At 39.2% G+C, this 26,101-nt stretch overlaps 2 protein-coding genes across 3 annotated transcripts; one reads left to right on the forward strand and one right to left on the reverse strand.

The window, feature by feature from the left end:
- Nucleotides 1–6: 6 nt before the first annotated feature.
- On the forward strand, nt 7–1,300 carry LOC117543924 (progonadoliberin-1-like). 2 transcript variants are annotated; one of them, XM_034212587.1, is made up of 4 exons: nt 7–211; nt 307–445; nt 1,005–1,106; nt 1,213–1,300. In XM_034212587.1, the coding sequence occupies exons 2-4, from the start codon at nt 308–310 to the stop codon at nt 1,258–1,260; spliced, it is 288 nt and encodes a 95-aa protein (XP_034068478.1). In that variant the 5' UTR covers nt 7–211; nt 307; the 3' UTR covers nt 1,261–1,300. The 2 variants fall into 2 exon arrangements, with proteins under 2 accessions (XP_034068478.1, XP_034068479.1); XM_034212588.1 differs by having other exon boundaries at nt 1,008–1,106.
- Nucleotides 1,301–4,994: 3,694 nt separating this feature from the next.
- npy8br (neuropeptide Y receptor Y8b) lies at nt 4,995–14,690 on the reverse strand. Its single transcript, XM_034212580.1, has 2 exons — nt 14,522–14,690; nt 4,995–12,065 (listed from the first exon to the last, which is right to left on the reverse strand). Exon 2 carries the CDS (start codon nt 11,903–11,905, stop codon nt 10,802–10,804), a length of 1,104 nt encoding a protein of 367 aa, XP_034068471.1. The 5' UTR covers nt 11,906–12,065; nt 14,522–14,690; the 3' UTR covers nt 4,995–10,801.
- Nucleotides 14,691–26,101: the final 11,411 nt, after the last annotated feature.

Raw genomic sequence — 26,101 nt, forward strand, 5'->3', positions numbered from 1 at the left:
GAGCTGAACATTGTCACCCCATGTTGGGCTTTGTTTGTGGAGGGCGGAAAAAAAACACCAAGTGTCATCTTGTAATAAATAGAGGTAAGTGTTAAGTGTTTTTTTAATCCCACTTTGTAACCCCCTGTAGGGCCACAGGTTTATATAAAGCTTGGAAAACTGCAGCAGGATTCACAAAGGACAGCAGACGAGACAAATCAGAGGACAGAAGGTGAGAAATTCTCCTAATATTGTACATTTGAAGAGTGTTAATTAGGGATGAAAACCATACCAAAAGTAAATTATTATGTATATTATCCCCCTCAGAATGGCTCCAAAGACGTTGGTACTGTGCCTGCTGCTCATAGCTGCAGCGCTGCCTCAGGGCGGCTGTCAGCACTGGTCCTACGGCCTGAGCCCCGGAGGGAAGAGGGACCTGGACAGCCTGTCGGACACGCTGGACAATGTAGGCATTTATCATTCTTATAATGGCTGCCAACCGGTGTCCTCAGCATTAGTTACTCCTATCATTTTCTCACATGCCCATTACATTTGAATAAGGTGTATTGATGGTGTACCAATCAAAGGGTCAGTCGTTCAATACTTAGTAGCAGCAGTAACATTTCAAAGTGTCCTTGGGCAGGATACTTAACCCCACATTGCTCCCATCGTCATGTCGACATGTTGAAGTGTATGTAAGTCGTTTTGGATGGAAGCATCAGCTAAATTACATTTAATATAATATGAAGGTTTGTTATGTTTCGGATTTATTTGAACTCGGGGAAAGTCCGAATATTCACGTGTGAATAAATAATGTTTAATTTAGGATCTTATTTTTTAGGATAACCATTTACTTCCTTCCACTACTTGTCAGACATGAAATACTTCATTATGTTTTTTATTGAAAGTATTATCGATACATATGTGTGATATTCTTCTCTTTGGTTTGATTTGATTACATTTAGGAATATACCATCTAATCGAATCTCTTTTTGCACATATTTGCTGCGATGATCTTCTTCCAGCAGCTGGTGGAGGCGTTCCCACACGTGGAAACACACTGCAGTGTTCTGGCTTGTGCTGAGGAATCACCCTTTGCCAAAATGTACAAAACCAAAGGATTTCTTGTAAGTTTTTCTCATTTGTTCTTCTGTGGTTAGTTGTAAACCACCTGCTGGTTCTAATAAAGTTTTAATTTATTCACACAAGGTTTAATTTCTCATTCTCTTTCAGGGCAGTGTCACTGACAGGGGTAATGGACACAGAACATACAAAAAATAAAGATTTTTTGATTGAACAATAAAATATCATTTATGCATGACACCATTGTTGTGGTTATTGTTCGACATGTGCAAATCACAAATACTAGCTACTACTACACACTCATTAACCTTTTCAAGGATTTCTACCTCAAAATATATCTTTTTTTATGAAACAACATCAAATATATATAGATACATATCTTGGAGGATTATGTCCTAGCAAATTCAAACTTCAACATGAAATTTAAAAAGAAACAAAATAAAGTCCTCCAGATAAAAATGCGTTAAAGTGTTCAATTCAGGATATTTGCTGGTCTTATATACAGCCTGTTTATGTAAATATAACTCATAAGAAGGAACAACAGAGTCATTACATTTCTTTAGTGTGGCACCATGAGTTCAGCGTTTGGAGGTTACATCCACTTAAAACCGAAAAGGTGAATTATTTTCAAAATAGTTCTTCAGTTTCTTCGCATTTATCTCTACACCCTCCCTACTCACTACTTCTCTTTTGCTTCACCTTTTTTAAATGGATGGAGAGGGATGGCTCTTCATCTTATCTCTCTCCTCTCTCCCATCCACACTTCCATCCATTAAATCCCTTAAACCTTCCTAATCCAGCCGATATCTTATTTCTTTCCGCCTCTTTACCGTTTCCATCCTTAAATTTGATTACTCTTCCTCTTTATCTTTGTCTCTTTCAACATTTTTTCTGTACCTCTCCACCTTCCCCTTATTGTTCTTCATCTTGTGTTTAATCTTCTTTCCTCTCCCTTCCTTCTGCTCAGCCTCATCTTCCCTAATTAGCCTCACTACCCTTTCACTCTTTTGTCTCCCTCATCTTCTATCCACCTGAATGGTTCCTCCTCCTTCATCTGTAGCTCTGCTTTTCTTTTACCTCTTACTTACAATGTCACATCCTCCTTCCTTCTCAACCTTTTCTATTCCTGATTTCCCTTTTCTCTTCATCTTCTTCATGTCTTCTGTTTCTTTACCTGCCTTTCAACTCCCCTGTTTGCAGCTGTGAAGTCTTTCCAGTTCCTCCCACCCTTTCCTCCCTCTTACCTCTCCTCTCTCTGTCCCTTACTGTGTTCTTTAACCTGCATTCCACCTTTTTAAAAGGGAATGGAGAGGGAAGGCTTTTTATCTTACCCCTCTCCCCCCTCCACCTCGTATCGCCACATCCTCTCAATTCTGTTTGACAGCTCTCTTTCATTCCTTCTTCTAATATCCATATTTTCTATCCCTCATTTGTCCTCCTCACCCTATATATATATATATATATATATATATATATATTTCTTCTCCATCCTGCCACCCTTTTTCTTTTTCATTTTATTTCGTACATACACTAATTTATTCGCCTATCTTCTTGGTCAATATCTCTATTTTGTGTCCTTCCTCTTGTCTTCTGTATCTTTTATGTTTCACTCTCTCCTCCTCTTCCCCTTCCACTCTTCTTTACTCTTATTGACGTCCTTATTTATTTTCATTTCTTGTATCCGCTCTTCTTGCTTTTCATCTAATTCCTTCCTCTTCAAAGCCCCTCTCTCTATCTCTTGCTGCCTTGCTTCCCCTCACATGCCTTTCTTTACTTCCCCTCCCTCACTTACCTCCCTTTTTCTCTCTCAGCTTCATGGGCAGCACGTTGGCCTCGCAGGAGGAAGGCGCTGCCGTCTTCTCTGATCAGAGCCTTCTTCCTGTTTGCACGTTCTCCTCGTGTCTGCCTGAGTTTACTCCTGGTGCTCTGGTTAATTGGGAAATTCTTTGTAATTCAAGCTCAATTAAACAGTTAAAAATAGAAGTGTTTCTGACTATACAAATCTTTATGACGTTTTTTTTACTGCAGCCTTTGCTATGATGATTTGATAAATATTTAATGTTAGGCTACATTTTGAGATATTGGAAATGTTGTGCATTCTTTCTGTTTGCACATTTAAACTCAAACATTATTTAATGCAGTTTTATAATACATTACATGTTACTTGTTAGATGCTTTTTTAGTTTTTATCCAAAAAAATAATACATTTTCCGATCCATTGTTTTGCCAGTACATAATTACATGAGAAGGATATTGTATTTTTTAAACCACATTTATTTGACAACCTTCTGAATAAGAGTTTCCTTTAAAACACATGCTTAGCTTATAAAGTCTACCAAAAATAAATGTCCCCGTTAAAATTCTCCCATGCTTTAGTTTAAATTCGTGTCACTTTAACAAATATTTCACGAAATACTAAAGAGGAGAGAATAGTTTCAGAAATGAATATGTCTGCAGCAGAAGTTTGTTTTTCCTAATTTCATACCAAATGAATCATCTCATGACCCCTCAGATTTATCTCGTGACCCTGTGGACAGGGTCTGACCTCTGGTGTGTGAGGAGGAACCACTGGACTCAAATATATAGAGTAGTAATCAGATTCACCTCCACCAACTATACAATGGTACGATTCTGCTTTCAAAAGCTCTGTGTTTGATGTATCATTAATGTCCATTGTATATTAAAATGTACATTAATACATCAGTCACAGAGGCCAGTTTTCCACAACATACTTTTATGTTGATATTTTTAAGTACATTTTGCTGATAAGTCTGTAACTTAAACTAATACTTACCATTTCTAATAAATGACTTTAACTTGGATGAAGTATTTTAACATCAATGTACTGGTACTTTTACTAAAGTCATACATTTCCACTCCTACTCGACATGTGCAACACAAACTAACAAATGTGAGTGTGCAGTTTACTAACAGGGTTTGGAGAGATGAGAACAACAGTGCTTTGAAAATAAACCTTTATCACAGATGAAACACATGTTGTAAATGAGGGAACAGTTACCCTTACTTGATCACACCTGTGCTTTTCCTGCTTTCCTGCAATCTAAAGTGCTTCACATATTACTGAATATCAGATGCCATGACATTTCAAAAAGGTCCGCTGTTCAAACAGTCTTTTGACATTTCTAAAGTAAAACTTCATGGGTCAAATCAACCGGGTCAAGACCAAGGGAAGATTACAGGACTTAAGAATTGCTTTTATCTTTTTGCATTAATTAAACCAGGTCATTTTGACCCAAACAACACATCAAGGTTTATTATTCTCTCAGCCACCAGATGGCACTAGGAAACAACATCAAACTGCATCCCCAAAGTTATTACTTCATCACTGAGTTTAATGTAATGTCTGATTCATAGAATAATGTACCATAAATCCAAACCATCTAAACCATCTCTCCAACTGCTGCTGATATTTTATCTGCGGTATTTTCCGTAAGGCTGGATCAGATCCTGATAATACTTAATAATTGACTGCATTTTATTGTGTTTGTTCACCATGAGGACATGTGTCTGAAGCCAATTTATTGTATTATAATAGCTCACCGCTCCGCTTGCTTCACGCACACTCCACAATCTCCTTTGGATTATAAAAGATTTTATTCCCGGTTGGATGGGCAACATGAAAATGATTTTACCAGGTAACCCATGTGTGTGTGTTTGCTAATGGCGTATGAAACTTAAACAAACTGAATAAGGAATCGAAGTGCATTCATCACAGAGATGTGACAGTGATACAACAGCCTGTAATATCCTGCTGGCAAGAGTATGGGGAGCTCACACTCTTATCTCAAATGGAAAGTGTGTTTTTCAAAGAAGTCCAATCTGTCTGTCACTCTGCTGTTACTCAGCAAACACACTCAACTAAAAAACCCTTCTGTAGATTTCTGCTTTTTGTTGAACATACACCCGACATCATATGAGTATTTTTCTTTATTGGAAGTGATTTGATAAGAGATTTACATATGAAAGGCAAAGCAGAGCAGCACATATTTATCTAAAATCAACACCATTACAGATAACAACTCCAAGTGCTCACCTACCCTCCACTTTAGAATGTTAGACATCATATCAGAAGCATTACTTATCAATTAAGAGCAAAGAAACACATTATAAAAGGACATATAAAAACACCTTAAAGAGCCAAACAATATAAATAAAAACAAGCTTAAAAAGAACAGATGTCAAATACAATAATTAATGATGCAGAGCTGGGTTAAATATGTTTTTGATTTGAAAAAGAATTGGCACACAAATCAACTTTGTTTCTTAATGAGACTGTTGAATTCATGTCGGATCCATGACTGCTAATAGATTTCTGGACTTTGTGGTTTTCAACATGGCTGATTGTAGCTGATAGCTGACTTTTAATTGTTCCTCCTTGGCTTGAAAAACAGTGGACACAGCAAGGCTCTTTTCTGCTCAGTTTCCAGTCTTATGGTTAAATAAGCTAACTGGCTAGAGTAACGTCAATCTCTTTTATTTTGATATCACTCTCTTGTCTGCATGATAAATATGAAGCTACAGACAGCCAAACTGGCTTTGTCTTAAGATATCAAAACCCAGTACTGGCACCTCTAAAGCTCTTTACATAATATGTTAGGTTTAATCCATACGAAAACCAAAGTGTAAAAAGGCACATTTTTCATTTTCCTTGGGGTTATAAATATGATAATTCCTTGGCTGAGACCAGTAATTGGAGTCTGCATTGGTCGCCTGTATGCTCCCAGCCAAAACATAATCCAGTTCAAGCTCCCTATAAAACCACAAGCTGTCGCTTTCATACAAGCATTTTATTTTTTTCTTAAACAAATGAGACAGCTGTACAGTTTGGTGTTAGTTAATTAATGAGCATCAGAGCTGCTGGTACTGTGTTTTTTAACCTTCAGATTGCTGTCTCCTACTGTTTCCAGTGTTTATGCTTAGATAGCCATCTCCTGGCTCTAGTTACATATTTACTGTCAAATAAGCACTATCTTTCTAATAATGCCTTTGTTTCCTGGTAAGACATGCATATGAATCATCATGCAGAGGAAAATGGCTCTTGCTGGAGCCCCTTAATTGAATGCAGACATCATTAAGGGTACTGTATTAATTAAACCTGTGCTTTCTCTGGCACGTCTAACTGTCTGCTGTATGAATCAACTCTACAGGCCCCTTTCACAGCTGCCATTTTGACAAAACACAGGTGTAATGACTGTATAACAGTGTTTGTATACAACAATTATACACCCTAATCTTCTTCAACCTTGAACAAGCAATTCAAATAAAAAGGAAAAGTACAGTTTGTGCAATCCCCAGCAATAAATAAATGTTATGTCCCACTTTCGTTGACATACTTATTTTCAAGCAAAATAACCACCTGAGCGAGCTTGGTCACTAGGGCTGCTTCAGGCTGCCGTAGTCCCTCAAACCTTCTTTAATAAAGTGCCTTTAATAGCATAGTGCCCCGTGTCAGCTTGAAGGAAACTCATTGAAACCCCTGAGGAAGCTGTAACCAGGCAACTAAAGCAAGCTGGTCAACCTCTTACTTTCTGATCAAAGAGAAATGGAGGTCAGACTCAGAGGCCACTTCGTAAATTGTCAAGGCAAGATTATGAAGATGAAATGCTTAAAATAATCTCATGATCTATCTATCTATATATCTGTATTTACTTATATAACTCAACATGTTTTTGTATTCCTGTTCAATGCCTTGATAACCTTTCAAAGCTGTAACACAATCATTTTACATCTAGGGATCAATAAAGTCCATCCATTCATCCATTCATCCATCTTTAAGCCTCTATTCTGATCTCATTTTCTTCATGTGAGGTCTCAAATCCAATCCCCAGGAAAAACTGGCCAATTAGGGGGTTTCTATTCCTGGCTGTCAAGTCTGCTTGTGTTACGCAAGACAACAGTCTGTGTGTGTGTGTGTGTGTGTGTGTGTGTGTGTGTGTGTGTGTGTGTGTGTGTGTGTGTGTGTGTGTGTGTGTGTGTGTGTGTGTGTGTGTGTGTGTGTGTGTGTGTGTGTGTGTGTGTGTGTGTGTGTGTGCGCGTGCGTGCGTGCACGTGCGTGCGTGTGCGTCTGTTATTAATATTACAGAAGACACAGGAGAAATGTAGTAAATGTCTGCAGTGCATGGTGGCTATTTCTACATTTATTCACAAAGCAGAGACATTCATGACTGTTTTGACTTGAATTTTATTTGGAGGATTACATGTGTGTAACCCCGGGGTCTGACTCATGAGCAGGCTGACAAAATGTCCATGTTGTTGTGATTTCCAAACAGGTACAAGACAGGGAATGATATAAACACTCCCTCACAGAATGAGGAAACGTCCAATTCAAGGTGGAACATTAGGGAAATATGATAGTAAGAGGAGAAGGAAATACCAAGTTGATCTATGTGTTTGACCCCTAGATGAGCTACCTGTCACTTTCAATGCGTCCTAGAGATGTTAGCATGTTTAACACCATCTTTAGGATTCCAGAGGCAACAGTCTAACTCCCTCTGACCTTTTCATCTGCCAGAACAAAAAGATTAGTTCCTTATACCCAAGGGGATCAAAGGTATATGGGGCCAATTACTTTATCTGACATCATTGCATACAAATGAAAAATTGTTTGCAGCACGTGATAGCTTATATAACATATATTTTAAATCATAAGGCTTCGGGGGACTCTGGAGATTCACTGTAAATGCTGTGTTTTTTAACACGTAGATCTTCACATGTAGGATTTCGACATAAAAAAGACTTATATTTCAATAAGGCAACACAAAAAGCTACAACTAATTAAAAATGCAAAACAGGGTGAATGATATCCTCTTCTTAGGAAGGCACAAAAAAAACAGTGAATTTAAATGCTGAAAACAACACCTTGAGGAAATCTCTCGCCAGCGATGTAGTTCATGTTGTTCCTGTGATCGGGAGAGACTGCTTATGCGAATCTTTCTAAATGAAAAATGCGGAGAGCCAAGATGCTAATGTTGTTGGAACGGCTCTACTGACAAGGAGAGTGTGGCCCTGTGGACTCATTGCATTTTTGCTTCAGCTGAGCTTCATTTCATAGCGCAGTAATGTGCTCGTATTAGCCCCTTCGCTGTTACGTTGGTAACAATATAAAATGGCACCATTTAAGTTCCAGTTATTGTCAAGTGTCGCTGGAGTACGTCAGCACCTCCGGCATCTTGGGTCCGTTCTTCCACACGAAAAGAACACCTGCTGCTTCATTCAGTGGTTTTTACAAAGGAAAGACAGGTGAGCAGAGGGGAATGACAGTCTCTAAAGGCCAGCTCAGGCAAAAAAACACTGTCAATTATGTCCTAAAGGACTTCTGAGAGCTCTCTTATGGGCTAAATGTCCCATGGAAAACTGTTTGGTGGGTTGAGTGAGTCGCTGTCAGTTCAAAAACAGGTTTGATTTTCTGTAAGCTGTCAAAACATGCAACTCTTAACCTCCTGACTTCATTTCCAAGGCTATAAAGCTGCAAAACCTAACCCTGATGTACTTATTTGAGACCGATGTGAGTATAACTGTTAACATGCCTTCCCACAGCATGAATATTTAACACAATTCCCATTGATGTGTCATGCTGTTTCTTTTCTTTCCCATGCTATTTAAGATCTAAGGCATAAAACACAACACTGATTTATTCAACACTACAAGCACATCTAAAATGTGTTGTGATCTCAGACGCCTGAATGATGAAGCACATTTAATTTGAACTTTTAGAAAGAGACATTCTTTTTTATAAAACTGTATGTACGATTCTTTTTTTTACTGTACACAACATACCACAGCAAAGACGTGTTTTGTTTGTGGGCACATCAACACTTTAATCCCGCACTTCACACAGTTTCCTGAAGTGGAAATGATGCAGTCTGGACGTAACATTCTAAACGTAACATTCTATGCTTTTTTTCCTGACAACTTGAAAATGTGACACCTCCTACTAGAGTACAGTAAAGTACAATGGATTTTCACTTGAAGTCGATTTTGGAGCATATCCATTCACACCGACTTCAGGAATAAGCCGTCACATAACAATGGAAGAACACATTGTCTGGTACACCATCAACTAAACAGTATTTGTAATTGCCTTAATTTAATTCAAATTAGACATACATTTGTGAAGTAAAACCTGTTTTGCATGTAAATTGTTGTCAAAATATGTCACGATCTTATTGATCTTGTTACAGTAAACAATCTCGCAAAGCTTTCTCCTTTTGTGCTCAAGTTTTATGGGAATATCTTAGAAATGAGAAAAAAATGTGCTGCACTGCTGAGAGTTTAATTTGCTGAACACTTGCCAAAAAACCATCAGTTTGTCACAAGCAATGACACTTGTATCTGAAACACTTGGAAATCGGAAGTTGGACAATTAAACCGAGAAAATGTCGACCTCCCTAGTTGTCCGGAACGCATCATTAGGACAAATCAATTATCTGGTAAAACTGCGATGGATGTGGATGAACTGACAACCAACAGGGCAGTTTAAAATATATTCTGTGTTCAACACACACTCAGAGAGCAAGGCAGACGTGAAGTTTGGCAAACAAACTGAAAAGCAGTACACGAAGATCAAACAGGCAAAAATGTAACTCATCTAAACAAAAGATTACAACATAGACGCTATCATTAAAGATAAGAGATAGTAAAGTTTAATTCAATACCATAAAGAAAAGTGACGTACAACAGGTTTCCTAGGAGATATCTGCTATGCTACACAGTGCTCTTTATTCCCCACCACACCATTAATTATAACTGTGTTACATATTTTACAGGCTATACGAGTATTTAGTAATGTTATATACAGCAGACGAACCGTGCTCTGACATCGCCCTCCACTGCCTTTTTTATTTTGTTTTATGGCACTTGATATATGGTTGTTGAATGGCACATTTATGAGTAAAAACATCCCACACGCACAATACACTGCAGACCTTGGCGGACAGAGTGGAGTGTATCTCTTGGAAAGGTTCTCTGTAAAAGACCATTACAATGAATGTGGTGATTTTAGGTAATAAGAAATGCATTAAGATGATGGGAGTAAATAGTTTAAATGAACGCCTGGAGGCACATTTAATGCACTAATGTTCCCTCCTTCAGTATACTCAATAAACTACTCTGTCGATAATCATTAACAAAGCACATTTTACAATCTCTTAATATGTCGTCAATACTATTAATATAAAACAGCAAAACTGAGAAAAACATTTGCAGTTTCTAAACCCCTTTAGTCCATTTACATCTCTTGAGTGGTTCCATTGCTCACATTTTAATAAGAGAAAGTGTGAAAAGCAACTCCTTAATAGCTGACATTTTTTAAAAACGTGACAATCTGAGTAGATCCCAGTGCTTTAGAGAGAAAACATGACTGATGAATACCAGATTAAAGCTGTCTCTTCATTTGTATGTGCCCACAGCACATGGGGAAAGGACTATACAGACTGCAAAAGTGCTCATGTGAAGTGCCTTCATACCTTACAATACTTGTCCGACCTTTGCACCATCAATTTGTTATCTACTTCCCCTTACATGTGAATCGATGGCCTCACACCATACAGGTTAACTGTCTTCAGTCGAATCTCTGGGCTGCTGTTGTGAGATTTATAACCTTGTAAATGTCAACCTCAATTTTGGACGCAACAAAGCAAGAAAAGCTCCAAAGGATGACACAATGAGGGCTGAAGAGGCCCCCAGAAGTCTCTTTGTCTTTCACTGAAAAGGCTTGGGTTTAAGTATTGATGCTGATAGATCCATTGCTCAAAATTGACCCCTTGGTGACCTCTGTGCTGATGGTGGAGAGGGGCACGCTCTCGTACCTCTCGGTCACCCCCCAGCAGCGACAGCGCAGTAGGGTGGACTTGAGCTGTTTCTGGAAATTGCTGTTGAGGAAACCGTAGATGATGGGGTTGACGCAGGTGGAGGCCATGGCCGTGAGGTGGCAGAAAGAGAAAATTACGTCATGGCCACAGGACGGGATGGCCTCGTGGTTCCAGTCGAACACCGTGTTGAAGATATTGAGCGGGAGCCAGGAGACGGCGAATGCCACCACGATGGCGATTAACATGGCGTTGATCCTCATGGCCCCTTTGTTTTTCTTTTGGGTGGTGTTCCTGCCGCGCTCCACCATGTCCTTCCTCCTCCTGAGGCGCAGGTAGACGTGCATGTAGCAGAGCATGACGAGGGTGAGAGGGAGGAAGTACTGGAAGATGAGCAGGGAGGTGGTGTAAGCTCGCCGCTCCTGAACGGATGGCCACCGCTCCATGCACACAAGCTGGTCGCTGACTGGGAAAGGCATGCTGAGGTTCTGGAAAGGCGCCATGAGGACGCTGTACGAGAGGAAAGGCACAGAGATTAGGCACGCCACGGTCCAGGTGACAGCCACCGCCAGGTAGGCCTGCCCCACCATGGGCTTCCATCCAGTCGGGTGGACAATGAGCTGGTAGCGCTCCATGGCGATGAGGACGAGGGAGAAGATGGACACAGTGACGGATATACACTGGATGAAGGGCGTGAGCTTACAGAGGAGGTCCCCTAAGATCCAGTGGTCCATCAGGGTGTAGATAATGGTGACCGGCAGGCACACAATGCACATGAGGATGTCAGCACAGGAGAGGTTGGCGATGAAGACGTTGGTGACGTTTCGCATCTCCTTGTGCCGTGTGATTACAAACACCAGGCAAGAGTTCCCAATGAGACCCACCGCCATTACCGTGCTGTAAGCGATGATGAGGAAGGTGGTGCCACTCACTGAGAGGGAGCAGTCATCTGTGAAATCCCACGGTATCTCCTTCCACAAGGCTTGGTTGTGGTTGGTGTTGTGCTGCAGCTCCATGGTGAATTTCCTGGGCTCACTTCAAAGGTTGTGGAGTAATCAAACTAATTTATTGTGTCACACCTGCTGTAATTACTTCATGAATATCATTTGCATTCTTTTACAGCTTTCCCCCCATCCTTAATTCTCCCCAGTGTATGGACCAGCCTTCATTTGCTGCCTGAAAAACAGAAAGAAAATGAAATGAATAACCTTAAATAAATGTCAAGTCATGAACGTTTTTTTATAAAGTTATGAACTCTTGATATATATAGAGGTTGGTGTATCGCTCAAATTGAAATGTAGCTGCTGTAAAAAACTGCAGCATGAAAAGAAATTGACCCCTGCTGAAAAAGCTAATTTCATCAGAGACTGTTCCTTCTTTTAAATGAGAATACGTGCCATAAACGAATTCTAAATACAAGACGGGGCTTTAAATCTCAGTGCCCCGCGTGTAATTCAACAAGTGTTTTTGATGTGTTAAGTGTTCCAGTTTCACCTTAGCACACGCTGCCAGTGATTCATTAAAGCCTAACAAAAAACAGAGACTTAGGAGAGGAATATTTGATGTTGTTATGCAGATATCATGAGATACATGTTCTATCTCCTCAAGGACATAAGAATAAATGATGCGCTATAATGACACGGTAATTTCAATCTCCATCACAATACATAATGATGACTGCTCCTTTAGAGACCAATTTATTCAGTTTTTGTCCATAAAGGAACATACACCACTCATTGTCGCTGAGCATTCACAATAGCTTCCCCGACGCTAAAGCACATTTAGTTCTCCCAATCTTGATGAATTAATGTACTGGAAAGAAAGCAAAACAGAAATACAATTTTGTGGCACCAAGAACATCTTACTAGTGTGTGTGGACGTGCCATATTCATGTGTCTGGATGTGTGTGTACAGCAGTGAAAATAGCACTGATTAACCAAACTGTTTGGCCCAAGGCTCATTCCTCAGATAATAGTTTTTCATCACCTATGTTCTAACAGAATAAAATCTACAGGATTTAAAAGGACCATAGAGGACTCCTAATGAAGACGTGGAGAGATAGGACGGTCTTTGCTTGTGGCTGTCCCTATGATGAGCAGAAATGTTGTATGTGTTCATGTGTGGTGTTCTCAAAGAAAGACAGAATAATCATAACAAAAAGTAAACCCTTGTACCTGGAGCTAATTGCGGTAAAACCACTTGAATTTATTCAGTGGTTCACACTCTTCTCTGTCAAGGCGTCTGGATAATTAATCCTCCCCCTTGATGTCAACCCGATTAAACCTGGCTGGATTTCTGGATATGTGGCGCGGTATCATGCTGCAGCCTTGATGCTGATTATTTATGGCAGAACTTGGACACTTAAAGTGATGTATTGCTGCGTGTTGTGTCTGCTGGAAAATGGCAGTCCGAGGGGTAACTCATAAAGACATGGTCTGCATAAAAATATACTATTTGAAAGCAAAACCAGAAAAAGAAACAAGGATTCATGGGAATTTATCTAAAAATAGTGTTAACAGCTGAGCAATAATTTAAAATTATAATTGTTGTCTCTCTGTGGAATCCTATTGCAATTAACTTATATATATATATATATATATATACATACATATCAATACATTAATATTATGATACACAATACAATTCTCTAAATTGATTGAAGAATGACATATTTGACTCAGCAAATCAGATCAAACCAAGTTAAATAAATCTATTGTCTTATTTGTATTACTCTGTATGTTTCGCATGCATGTAACATATTAGTTATATATGTGTATATAATTTAACTTGAAACTTAAAAACATTTTTGCACTCAAATTAATCATACAACTAGGAAATAATTTTCATTTGTCATGTATTTTGTTCACACAGGAGAATTTAAAACCGGTTTTCCATGTGTTGTATAATATAGATTATTTATTTATTATCATGCCGGCAAACAAGCTATGTCGTGCTGTATCGAGTTATGAAATACAAGATGTGGCAATTTAGCTCTGCCCTAATGTGGATGTTTTGTAAATATGTATTTATTTATTATCTTTCACCTTTCAGTCCCCTCACTAAAGCACTTTGACACAGGTCGTGCAGGAATGATATACGCATCATGTACCTGGAGGAGAAACGCATGAAGGGATGAAAAGTGTCAGAATGGTTACTGTATGTGCACCCTACCCTGTGTGTATGCAGCTGTCCTGTACCCCCTGTCTGTCTCTCTGTCTGTCTGTGTGTCTTCAGCACCGGACAGTCGGAGGAGACCCCCACAGAGCCGGGGGGCACCCGTCACTAATTTCTACCTGAACCTCCACTAAACACCTCTCCTAACACTTTCTTTTAATTGAGCACTCCAATAACCAAGAACAAAAAACTATAAACCCCACCAACAAAAGGAATAATTACAAATACCCGAGTCAACGATAAGGTTGTAAAAACTCGCTATGCACAACGTAAAGAATCCATGAATACATATTTTTGACTATTTATCATTTTAAGCTTTGTCGTAGCATGTCATAAAAGAAAAACGACCCTATAGAAAAGCGTCATTTCTTACTTTTAGTTTGCCCTCCAACACAAAGAGTTGCATGCTGTGCTGTAGAACGGAATAACGTGTTTTAATTAGCCGTCAAATGTCTTACCGAGGAGGGGTCTCTTCTCGGGCTGCCCGCGCTGCTTCGCATCAGGTGAGACACAACAAGAGTTTTTGGTCGAGCAGAAGGTAGGAGGCGTCCTGTCGAAACTGAGATATCTCTTAAAGCGACCTTATGCCTCAGACTCCGGCAGGAGATGTGATTGGGAGCACGTTACATAATACATTCTCGGTGGCTTTGCACGCACGTCCGCACGCATGTACTGCACACGCGCGCTCAGGCACGCGCCCTTAGAGGGGCCAGTGGGGATATTGAGTTGTTTGAAATGTGTACAGTATTCATAATCTGTCTCATTAGGTCTGTTGTAAAAAGCCATGCTAAGCCTTCCCATGTTGATGCGAGTTTCATTGATCACCAAAGAGAAATCGCTGTAATATCACAGTAATAAAAGGTTTAAAATTGCCATAATTATTGCTATATAAGTTTATACATCATGGATGTAACATATATCATATTGGGTTACTCTTTCCAAATGGGGGATATTTTTAAATCAAGTCTATAAAGTAAACTATCGAGTCAGTTGTGGATAAACAGAGACAATGCTGTCTAGAGAAATGTAGACAGATTTTGTATGTAGGTTTTCACACTCTGCGAGGCTCTGTGGATGCAAAGCTCTGGTGAGTGTGTCTGCTGAAGGAGACAAAACTAAATGTCAATTATACAGAGCACGTACATCATGATATTTTCCTATTCCATTGAACCGTGTTACCCAAAACACATTGCATACATACATGTTTAAAAAAACAACAACAAATCTGAAGCAAGACTTTCATGATGAGTATTGATGGATGCTCATTGATGTTTATTGATGTGTGCATGTATTCTAGTAAAGGCCATGAACTGACTTTTCTACCCCTCATAAAGATCATTAAACATGTCAATGTGTAATCCAATACATTCAATAGCCAAAACTAACCACACAGGTTCTCTGCATCTGCATAATGCTTTGACGCCCAAACCAACTCATCTCACGATTAGAAAACATGTCTTGATCCCTCCGCAGATAACACCTAGAACTATTTTTAACCCGTTCTTTGCACCTCTCTTTCTTCTGCAACAGATTGTTAACTGCTTCTTCACACTGTCCCCACACAGTCCTACTTCCATTGGAGGCTGTAAAGGAGAAAACTGTAATAGCTGTAATAGAGGAACGGTGAAATGCCTCGCCACCAGCAACAACGGCTCTGTTGGATTTACACAGAGGCACGGGTGTCAAGTCACTCAAGATGATTAATCTATGCAAGTCATTATCAAAGGAAAGCAGGAATGCTGAAAAATAAGTGTACAGCACAGCAGGACTTGATGTTTTTCCTCAAATGAGCATCCATTCAATATATCGAAGCATTGAATGGCTGCACCTCACCCCTTGTGCAATCTCAACTGCTGTCACTCACAATTTCCTTTTTCTTTCAGGAAGGGAGGAAAACATTTCTTAGGTTAAGTCCTAAATGTCCAGACAATTGAGCACTATTGTGTATGTCCACCAATTTATTTCTAATTGATAGGTGGCAAGTTGATGGCCGCACAATCAAGTTCGGCCAGAGAAGGTTGTGCAAGAAGAATGAATATCTCTCATGGAAAGCAGGGGAACATCTTTCTAAGCGAACGTCTCTGTCACAGAGCTCAGGAGTATAGTATATATAAAGAAACAGAAAGCAGATACCATTTAATATTTTTTTATGATATGGGCAAACAAGAACAGATTACATGTTCCAAACATTTGTCTTAATATCATTTCACTGTCACATGAAATATGTAATAGCTCTTTGATCGCTTATTTTATATGGTAAAGTCTATCAACTGTTTAGACTCCCATCCTGTGTCCATTTATACAGTACATAATGTCCCTTGTTTAAAAAATGTGTCCATATTTGGATTCAGAGAGAGACTCTTATTACATCAGGCATTTGTGAGTGGCTCTTGTGGGAAAATTGTTAGTTGTAATAGTTTTATGCGTCATTGCCAGTGTAAATCAATACAGTACCATGCTCTATTAAGAAGGAATTGTTCCCCTGCTGTAGCTCTGCATATCCATGTTAATAGTGTTTGGGGAGTAGTTGCTCCTCTATAGTCTTAAGCCCATAGTCGCTGTTTGGGTGATTTATTTGTGTTGGCAAAAAACTCTCACTTTAACAGACCTTTAATATCCTGTGTTGTGCTGTGAAGCTGTGAAATAGATTTCAACGCCAGCCAGCCGAAACAAAGAAACAAATGGCTTCTCTCTTAAACTTCACACTTTGTTCAGTCATGTTTTGAAGGGGGTATACAAGATAAAGAAAGAAAGAAAGAACCTGGTTGAATAGAATACTTAATGCTTATAGGGACCCATGTTGTGGATCCATGTTTTAGTCATAGGCTCAGGATGTTTTAATACCCTATGGAAAAAAGTGACAAATAAAACGTGATACCTTATTTGATTGTGGATTTGTTTGGTTTGTTTGCCAGCAAGATTACGGACAAACTACTGGCACATTGTTTCATGCAACTTGGTGGGAGTATGTAGCATGAGCCGAGGAGAAACCTATTTAAAAAGCTGATCCACAATAAAGGGGCAGAAGCACCTATTGTTTTCTATTACGGAAACGACCTTGTCAGAGCTCTTTAATCACCGAGTGCGAGCAAGTTTTTAATGGGATCATCATGTTTGTTATATTGTGAACTGAATAAACCTATAGGACAATCTGGATAAAGATGAAATAAATACACCAAAAATAGATGCTCCCGTGCTGAACATGTAAATTATACATGCTCCTCCTTGCACATAGTTGTAGTTGGTAGAATGTTTTACCTATATAAGTTCAAGGCTGATAGTTCCTAATACATAAGATATGTTTTACTGAAACAGTATTAATAAATAGTGGCATATGAGGCCAAAGGAGTGGTGACAATGTTACAACAATTAATGTAGAAAATCACTACTTCCTTCATATTTTCTACATGATGTCATGAAAAACAGATGTGCAGTACATGTGGATAATTGTTGATTGATACACAGGGTATATTGATAGTGACAATGTTGTAAATATTAACACAGAGTGCCACATTCAAATGTCAATTTCACATGTTGTTGCTGTATAATTAGGTCAAGGTCTATCATGGATTACTTCCTGTTTATAGCTCACCTAAAGTATAAAGAGAAGAGAATGATAAGATTTAGCCACTAGTATTAACGCCATGGAAATGTGTCTCTGTGCCAACACTTTATATTGCAAGTCATACATTAGTTTGTATCCTTATATCAGGTGATAAGGATCCGTACCCATGAATGTGTGCAGACTGACTGAAGCCGAGAGCAACATAATTGATGCATCAATTATTACCAGTACATAGCGTGGTGGTGTGTCAATGTGTACCTTTTGAGAATGACAGATGATGACAATTTCTTTAAATTGCAATATTTAGTTGTGATATATGAGATGTGAATATGTGAATCATTTATGATTTTGATGTGATGTTTGTTGCATGGATGTATTATGTGACACACACATGAATACTGACTGTATTGACACTGTTGTGCTGATATTCTTTACTATATATTATTGTTTTCACTTAATTTTGTTATGCTGCTAATCATTTTTACCATGGTTGTATACTCATTTTTATTTGAATATGCATTACATGTTACTTGTTAGACGCTTTTATCCAAAGCGACTTACATACATTCAGTACTGTGGACAATCCCCACAGGAGCAATTTGGGGTGAAGCGTCTTGGGGACACAACGACATGCTGACTGCAGTGGGGTTTGAACCTGTGACCCCTGATCCCAACACCACGGCTCTATCCACTTATAATAAATCTTCGACAGGCTGCCACACAGCCTGCAGTCCGTCACCCCGACCCTCAGTATGTGCACTAAAGAATGGGCAAAGATTACGGCTTTTTTCGGTTTTCTAACCACCATTAGGCGTCTAAAAAAGAGTTGGTTTTACTGAGGCACCATTTTTGCACGTAATGGATGTCCTGTGGTGCTGGTCAGTCAGAGTTGAATAGGCCTGCGTCAGGGTTCACACCAAAAGCCATAAAGGAGTCTTTTGTCATTGATGAGCGAGGTCATCTCTCTCCTCCACTGGCCAATAAACTTTCACATCTTCCACTTTTTTATGATTTTGTTTAGCTCACGGACCCCAAACAAAAGTGGCAAAGAATTGAATTAATCACAGGGAAATGAATAAAGGATTAATTGCATTGATTTTTGCTCCACCACAAATGGAGTCATTTTCTTGGACCATAAGGACCTGAGATGTGCACCAACCTGGTGACCAAATACAAGAAGCATCTGACCTATGTGCTGTCCAACAAGGGTTTCTCCACCAAGTACTAAGACATGTTTTGCAAGGGGATCAAATACTTATTTCCTCCACTATATTTGACTCTTCACTTGCTGTAACAAATATGCATTTCCTCTCTGTGGGACGAATAAGGGTATTCTGATAATTCCTCATACATACTCCTTTAAAACCATTTTTTAAAAGTTAAGACATTCAATGGTAACCTTGTTAACAGAAGTGGCAATAACAGAGTGATATTGACTTTTAGTGATTTATATTATTATGCACTTTTTTCCTGCAGGTGTGGCTTGAGCCTCATCTCGCATAGCATTTTGGGCAGATGGATTTAGAGGCATTCAGGTTGTCCATCATCTCCAATGCCCTGACGCTCCGTGGCAGGGGAGACGTGATGGCAGCTTATAGCAGCACTGGTTGATTATACTGTTGGACAACATATACACAAGTTTCAATTCAACATACCAAGTGTATTGACATACTGTATGCACAACAGCGTTGTTTAGGCAATGAAAATCCTAGCCCTAAACCTGGGTCCTAAGCTTCTCCAATAATGCAACATACAATATACTCAAGACATAAAAAGATAAGTGAAAACACTTCACAGAGCTCAGGAGTTTTACAGCCTTATTGCCTGTGCGATAAACTTAAGCTGCACTCATAAGACATCATTAATAAAGTGTTGGCTGTCATAGAACATACCTGGACACCAACACTGCACCTCGTCGGGGCTTTGGCTTACTAGCCTTCACCACCCTCTTGCTCACAGTCTTTCCTCTCCTGCTGAGCTCAGGCTTCTCCTCCTGTTCAATAGGCCGCTCTGCTCTAAAACCAAACATTTCGATTACATTTCTTGAGTTTTAGAAAACCTAATCTATAATTGGCACAGAGGGGGATTAATGAAACACTTACTCAACAAACTTATCAGACAAATCCTTGTCCTGTTTTATTTTCTCCTGCATTACATGGGCATCAGATGCCCCAGGAAGCATGGACAGAGTGACTCCTGTGGGTTTTCTATCATCCTTGCTGCAGGCTTCACCTATAGGTTGAGGCTGCTGTGCATTCATGGACAATCCAGCCATGGCAGCTGATAATTTGTCCAACGTGTGATTACAACGAAACTCTTTTGACCTGTCCATATAGATGCGTAAAGCACAAACTGGACACAGCAAATTAGGCCGCTGTTCCTCAGAGGAACACAGCGGCGGAGGAAATGCCACAATGCCGCTGTGTTCCTTCCTCAAGCCACACCTGCAGGAAAAAAGTGCATAATAAATAAATCACTAAAAGTCAATATCACTCTGTTATTGCCACTTCTGTTAACAAGGTTACCATTGAATGTCTTAACTTTTAAAAAATGGTTTAAAGGAGTATGTATGAGGAATTATCAGAATACCCTTATTCGTCCCACAGAGAGGAAATGCATATTTGTTACAGCAAGTGAAGAGTCAAATATAGTGGAGGAAATAAGTATTTGATCCCCTTGCAAAACATGTCTTAGTACTTGGTGGAGAAACCCTTGTTGGACAGCACATAGGTCAGATGCTTCTTGTATTTGGTCACCAGGTTGGTGCACATCTCAGGTCCTTATGGTCAAGAAAATGACTCCATTTGTGGTGGAGCAAAAATCAATGCAAATTAATCCTTTATTCATTTCCCTGTGATTAATTCAATTCTTTGCACTTTTGTTTGGGGTCCGTGAGCTAAACAAAATCATAAAAAAGTGGAGAATGTGAAAGTTTATTGGCCAGTGGAGGAGAGAGATGACCTCGCTCATCAATGACAAAAGACTCCTTTATGGCTTTTGGTGTGAACCCCTGACGCAGGCCTATTCAACTCTGACTGACCAGCACCACAGGACATCCATTACGTGCAAAAAATGGTGCCTCAGTAAAACCAACTCTTTTTAGGACGCCTAATGGTGGTTAGAAAACCGAAAAAAGCCGTAATCTTTGCCCATTCTTTAGTGCACATACTGAGGGTCGGGGTGACGGACTGCAGGCTGTGTGGCAGCCTGTCGAAGATTTATTATAAATGTTTCGTTTACAATACTATTACTATATATGAGAGCAAAAAAATAAAACACATTTTCATTTTGTAATGGTTGTTTAATTGAAAACACAACATTCAACACACTTTCATAAAAACACATTACATTTGACCAAGTTAATGCCGTAGTGCATACAAGGTAATAGACTTAACGATTTGCACTGCTGCTTCTCTCCGCGTTTCATTGACAGTGATCGGTTTATCGTTCAATTCACATTGCCCAAGTAGATGTTTAGGGGTCTCTTGGAAGTAAACAAATGCATTTTTTATATCAGATAAATGCATTAACATCACATGCAAATTCTCTATCCTTTCACCCGCAACGATTATAATCTGCTTTGCTTCTTCTTCGGTTTCACCGTTATTAGCTCTGAATGTAATCCTTTCTGGAGCTTCTTGTGCTTCTTGTGGTCTGTTGAATACCTGGCGTAGGATTTGTTTAGCTGTAAGGACAGGTACCATATAATTGTCTTCAAAAGCTTTGTCTATGTCGTCACACGTTTTGGCATATCCCTCGATGTAATGACAACCGATACTAGAATAGAAATCCTCCAACATTCTTTTAATGCATGTTCTGGCACTGTCACCAATTTGGGCAATTCCACAGTATCGTGCTTTTTCTCTCATTATATTGAAGCAAAGCTCTGCCATTGCTTTTGGTATTTGTTCAACACATTCGCAGCAGTCGGTTAGCGGTAGATGATCTATAAGATTATTATGATCCGGTAATGACTCAACAACACCACCATTACATTTCTTCACTTTGTTCCTTTTTCTTTTCACCTTCCTTCGTTTTGTCTTTTTGGTTTTCCGTCCTTTTCTTTTCATTCGCATTCTGCGTTTGCTTTTAATTTTTCTTCTCCTTTTCATTTTTCTTCGTTTTTCTTTACTTTTTCTTTTCTTTTCTGCTAATTGTCGTTTGCGATCTTGGCGAGTGGTATGAGATATACTGTTTCTATAAAGGTTATCTATAATACCCTCTTTTAAAGAAAGATATTCTTCATATGTCATGTTATCGTGGTCCTCTTTTGTCCTAAAGACCTTACATGGATATGATATAGAGGAGGGCTCTTCTTCGGGAACATCCTCTCCCCTACTTTGTAACATCCAGTCATTAAGCCCATATCCGTTATCCTGGTGATAATAAGGGGAGGCTATATCAGACTTGGTTTTTCTCAGATTCATGGCTACTTTCAACGGTCGTCTTAGTGGGGGTCCTTAGTTTTATATGATTTGCTGAATGGGATGGTACTTATTGCGTTGAGTGGGAGGAGTCATCTGTAGAAAATACTCTGTTTTATTAGATTCCGTAAAAGCATCTGACTCTTAATGGCAGTTTGTGATTTTGAGGCTATTTCAGTGAAACAAGGCTGTTTTTGAAACATTTGGCAGATTTATGCTTAAATTCTCTCAAAAATATACTGAAAGATACACTTTTGTGTATAAAAGCTGAAAAGTAGATAATGAAGTACTTTGTGTCCGTAGATTTCATTAAGAATCTGACTCTTAATGGTCCTCTCTAAATTTGATTCAGGGTTTGTTTGAAATGATTTGTGCTTTGTCACACAGACACACAGAAAAACACTGAAAAACACAAAAAGAAGGACTGTAATACACATGTATCAGACACGCTCCCCCTTGCTATAATGAAGACAACAGTTTTTAAATGTAAAAACACTTTTTTATTTTTCACACCCAAAAATCAAATAGTTATACTGATTGCAACATCCGCAGGACCGTCTCCAGCTTAGAGTTCCCCATATGACTGGAGATATCGTGATGGAGTTTTTTCACTTCAGTCAGAATATTCATGTGTATGCTGCTTTCTGCACATAGATGCATTACATCTACAAACAGAGCATACACTGAGAGCACATGATACACTTTTGATGTTTGTTTCATTTCTGAGATAATGTTACAGAATGTTTCGGAAAATGAAGATTCCAGGACCACTTTAAATGTTTCGTTTACAATCGTTTCCCAATGACCGGGGATAGTACTGCCAGAACGCACGATAGCCAAAATGTCTTCTAGTTTACAAACTTCAGCCATTCTGTTTACACAGGGGTCACTACTCATTCTGTTTTCAATCGTCCTCATCACCACACTTATTAAAAGGGTATTGACTACATTCTGATCAATATATACAGAGCGTTTTGCATAGTAGTTTCCCATTTTATTTTACTTTAAAAGAAAAAAGTCCCTGGCTTCAGTCAACTGCTGGTTATTAGTCTTCTTCTTCTCCCCCCACTCGGCCTGGATCTTTTCAAGTCTCTCCTTGAGGCGTCTGCAGTTTGTGATTTTGAGACTTTTTACAGACACTCTGCAGATTTATGTGTAATTCTCTCACAAAGGAAACAGTGAGTCTCTTACTTTTTTTATATGTAAGACAATTTACAACTGGTAGAAAGTTAAGTACTTTTTCTGACCAGATTTTTCTTTAAGACTGTGCCTCTTAACACACCAGAGAGCCAAACATACTCACCCCCTTTTCAACGCCCTCCCCCCCCCCAGCAGCTCAGGTGTGAAACCCTCATACAGAATGTCAGTCCCTGTGTAAAACTTTTTAGTGACACTCTGCAGATTTGTGTGTAATTCTCTCACAAAAGGAACTGTAAGATACACTTTTTATGTATGCAAAAACTGATAGAGGAGTCGGTATGTTAATGTGGCGACAAATGTTCCCCTTTCTGCTCTGTACACTGTTTCGATGAAACACAGCAGTCTTGATAACTTGACATGACTAACATTACTTTTCTAAAATATATGTTTTTAGACGCGTTACTTTGATTTCAAGGCTGTGATGGCGAGAGTTTAACAGTCAATGGCATCAAGATGGTGCTCAAGAAGGACATTGTCATCCACCTTATTGATCAAGTGCTCATGCCAGACTCAGGTTAGACTTGCACATTTTCCCCTTATTAATGATTACCCGATTTACTACATATATTGTTTTTCTGTAATCCATATTTTTAATGGTGTTTAAATTCCCTCAAGCTAAACAGGTGATGGAACTGGTTGGAAGTTCCCCGTCAACCTTTGGAGACATGGTGTCTGAGCCAGGCCTTTCTGCTTCCATGCAATCTGCCGCTGAGTACACTTTGCTTGCCCCCTCAACACTGTCTTCAATGGTGAGTAACATACTGGTGATTCAAAAAAAAAAAAGCACGCCCCTATTTAGTTGATGGCTGAAGACAAAGCCTGGGTCCATTCTCTAGACTCTATTCTAGTCACATTCTGGAATAATTGGTGATATTTAGATTTGTTTTGTATTTACCCCTCATGTGCTGAGTCATTAGTCAATATGTGTAAATGTATGGAGCTTTAGGGAAACTATACATTTATTGGCACACTGCAGAAGCTTTATGCCATGTAACAGCAAGTGTCCACTCCCCCCCCGAGAACATTCCTGGACTTCACCCAAAGGGAGTAGAGATGATTTGTTTTTGCATTAAGAACGACAGAGAACATTTCTCCAAAATGTCTAACTACTAATTATTGTCGTCTTTCTTGAAACTGACGTGCTTAAATTCTCTGAGAAAGTTACTGAAGGATACACTTTTGTGTATAAAAGCTGAAAAGTAGATAATGAAGTAGATTTCGTTAAGAATCTTTGACAGATTTATGCTTAAATTCTCTGAGAAAGTTACTGAAAGATACACTTTTGTGTATAAAAGCTGACAAAGTAGATAATGAAGTAGACTTTGTGTCCGTGTGAAACCCCATACAGAATGTCAGTCCCTGTGTTACAACTTTTTAGTGACACTCTGCAGATTTGTGTGTAATTCTCTCACAAAAGGACCTGTAAGATACACTTTTTTATGTATGCAAACGTCTTTCTTGAAACTGACGTGCTGACCGTTTTACAAAACAAGTTATGTTTTCTGCTTTTTCATCCTCTGAATTTAAATGTGTGTGTGTGTGTGTGTGTGTGTGTGTGTGTGTGTGTGTGTGTGTTCCCCCCTCCCCATCGCCCTACCATTTGCCTGCAGAGGATGTCGGGGGGTTTTATGACGTGTCCTAGCTTGTCTTCAGACTGTTTCACCAAACTTTTCACGGCAGAGAATAGCAGAGAGAGAGAGTTAGTGAGATTGACAGTACTTTTAAAAAATATGGTTGTATATTTCTTGTTATTTGCAAGTATTTGTAAGTTACAGTCAATACTGCGGTATACAGGGGCACAGGAAGTGGTTAGGTGGCGGGACCTTGCTCTTTAGAGCTGAGACATTACTTTTAAAATATATGGTTGTATATTTCATGTTATTTGCAAGTATTTGTAAGTTGCAGTCAATACTGCTGTATACAGGCGCACAGGAAGTGACTAGGTGGCAGGGACATTGATCCTATGCATATGTGATTCATTATAAAATTATTATTTTGTAAAACCGTAGGGGGCAGCATTTTATTTTCTCCTTGTTATTTGCAAGTATTTGTAAGTTACAGTCAATACTGCTGTATACAGGGGCACAGGAAGTGGTTAGGTGGCGGGACCTTGCTCTTTAGAGCTGAGACAATACTTTTAAAATATATGGTTGTATATTTCATGTTATTTGCAAGTATTTGTAAGTTGCAGTCAATACTGCTGTATACAGGCGCACAGGAAGTGACTAGGTGGCGGTGTCTCGCAGATTACACCCATATCAAGACGTCTCTTGGCCATTTCTCTCGACTTGAGAAAATATTGAAGAGTGAGAAAGACGAATGGCTCTTATTTATCTAACCCTAACGGATGAGGGGTGAGTGGTGGGGTGTGTGTGTGTGTGTGTGTGTGTGTGTGTGTCCCCCCTCCCCATCGCCCCACCATTTGTCCCGCAGAGGATGTCTGGGGGTTTTATGGTCCCCACACCTGTCTTGACTGTTCACCAAACTTTTCACGGCAGAGAATAGCAGAGAGCGAGAGAGAGAGAGTTAGTGAGATTGACAGTACTTTTACAAATATATGGTTGTATATTTCTTGTTATTTGCAAGTATTTGTAAGTTACAGTCAATACTGCTGTATACAGGGGCACAGGACGTGGTTAGGTGGCGGGACCTTGCTCTTTAGAGCTGAGACATTACTTTTAAAATATATGGTTGTATATTTCATGTTATTTGCAAGTATTTGTAAGTTGCAGTCAATACTGCCATTTTAAAAATATTTTTTAATTTTATTTTGAAAAACCGGAAGTGGGGGTGACCGGTAGGGGCAGCATTTTTATTTTTATCATTTCTAAAATATTTTTAAATTTTAT

Source organism: Gymnodraco acuticeps, unplaced genomic scaffold (assembly GCF_902827175.1).
Source record: "Gymnodraco acuticeps unplaced genomic scaffold, fGymAcu1.1, whole genome shotgun sequence".
In the NCBI taxonomy this organism is placed as follows: Eukaryota; Metazoa; Chordata; class Actinopteri; order Perciformes; family Bathydraconidae; genus Gymnodraco; species Gymnodraco acuticeps.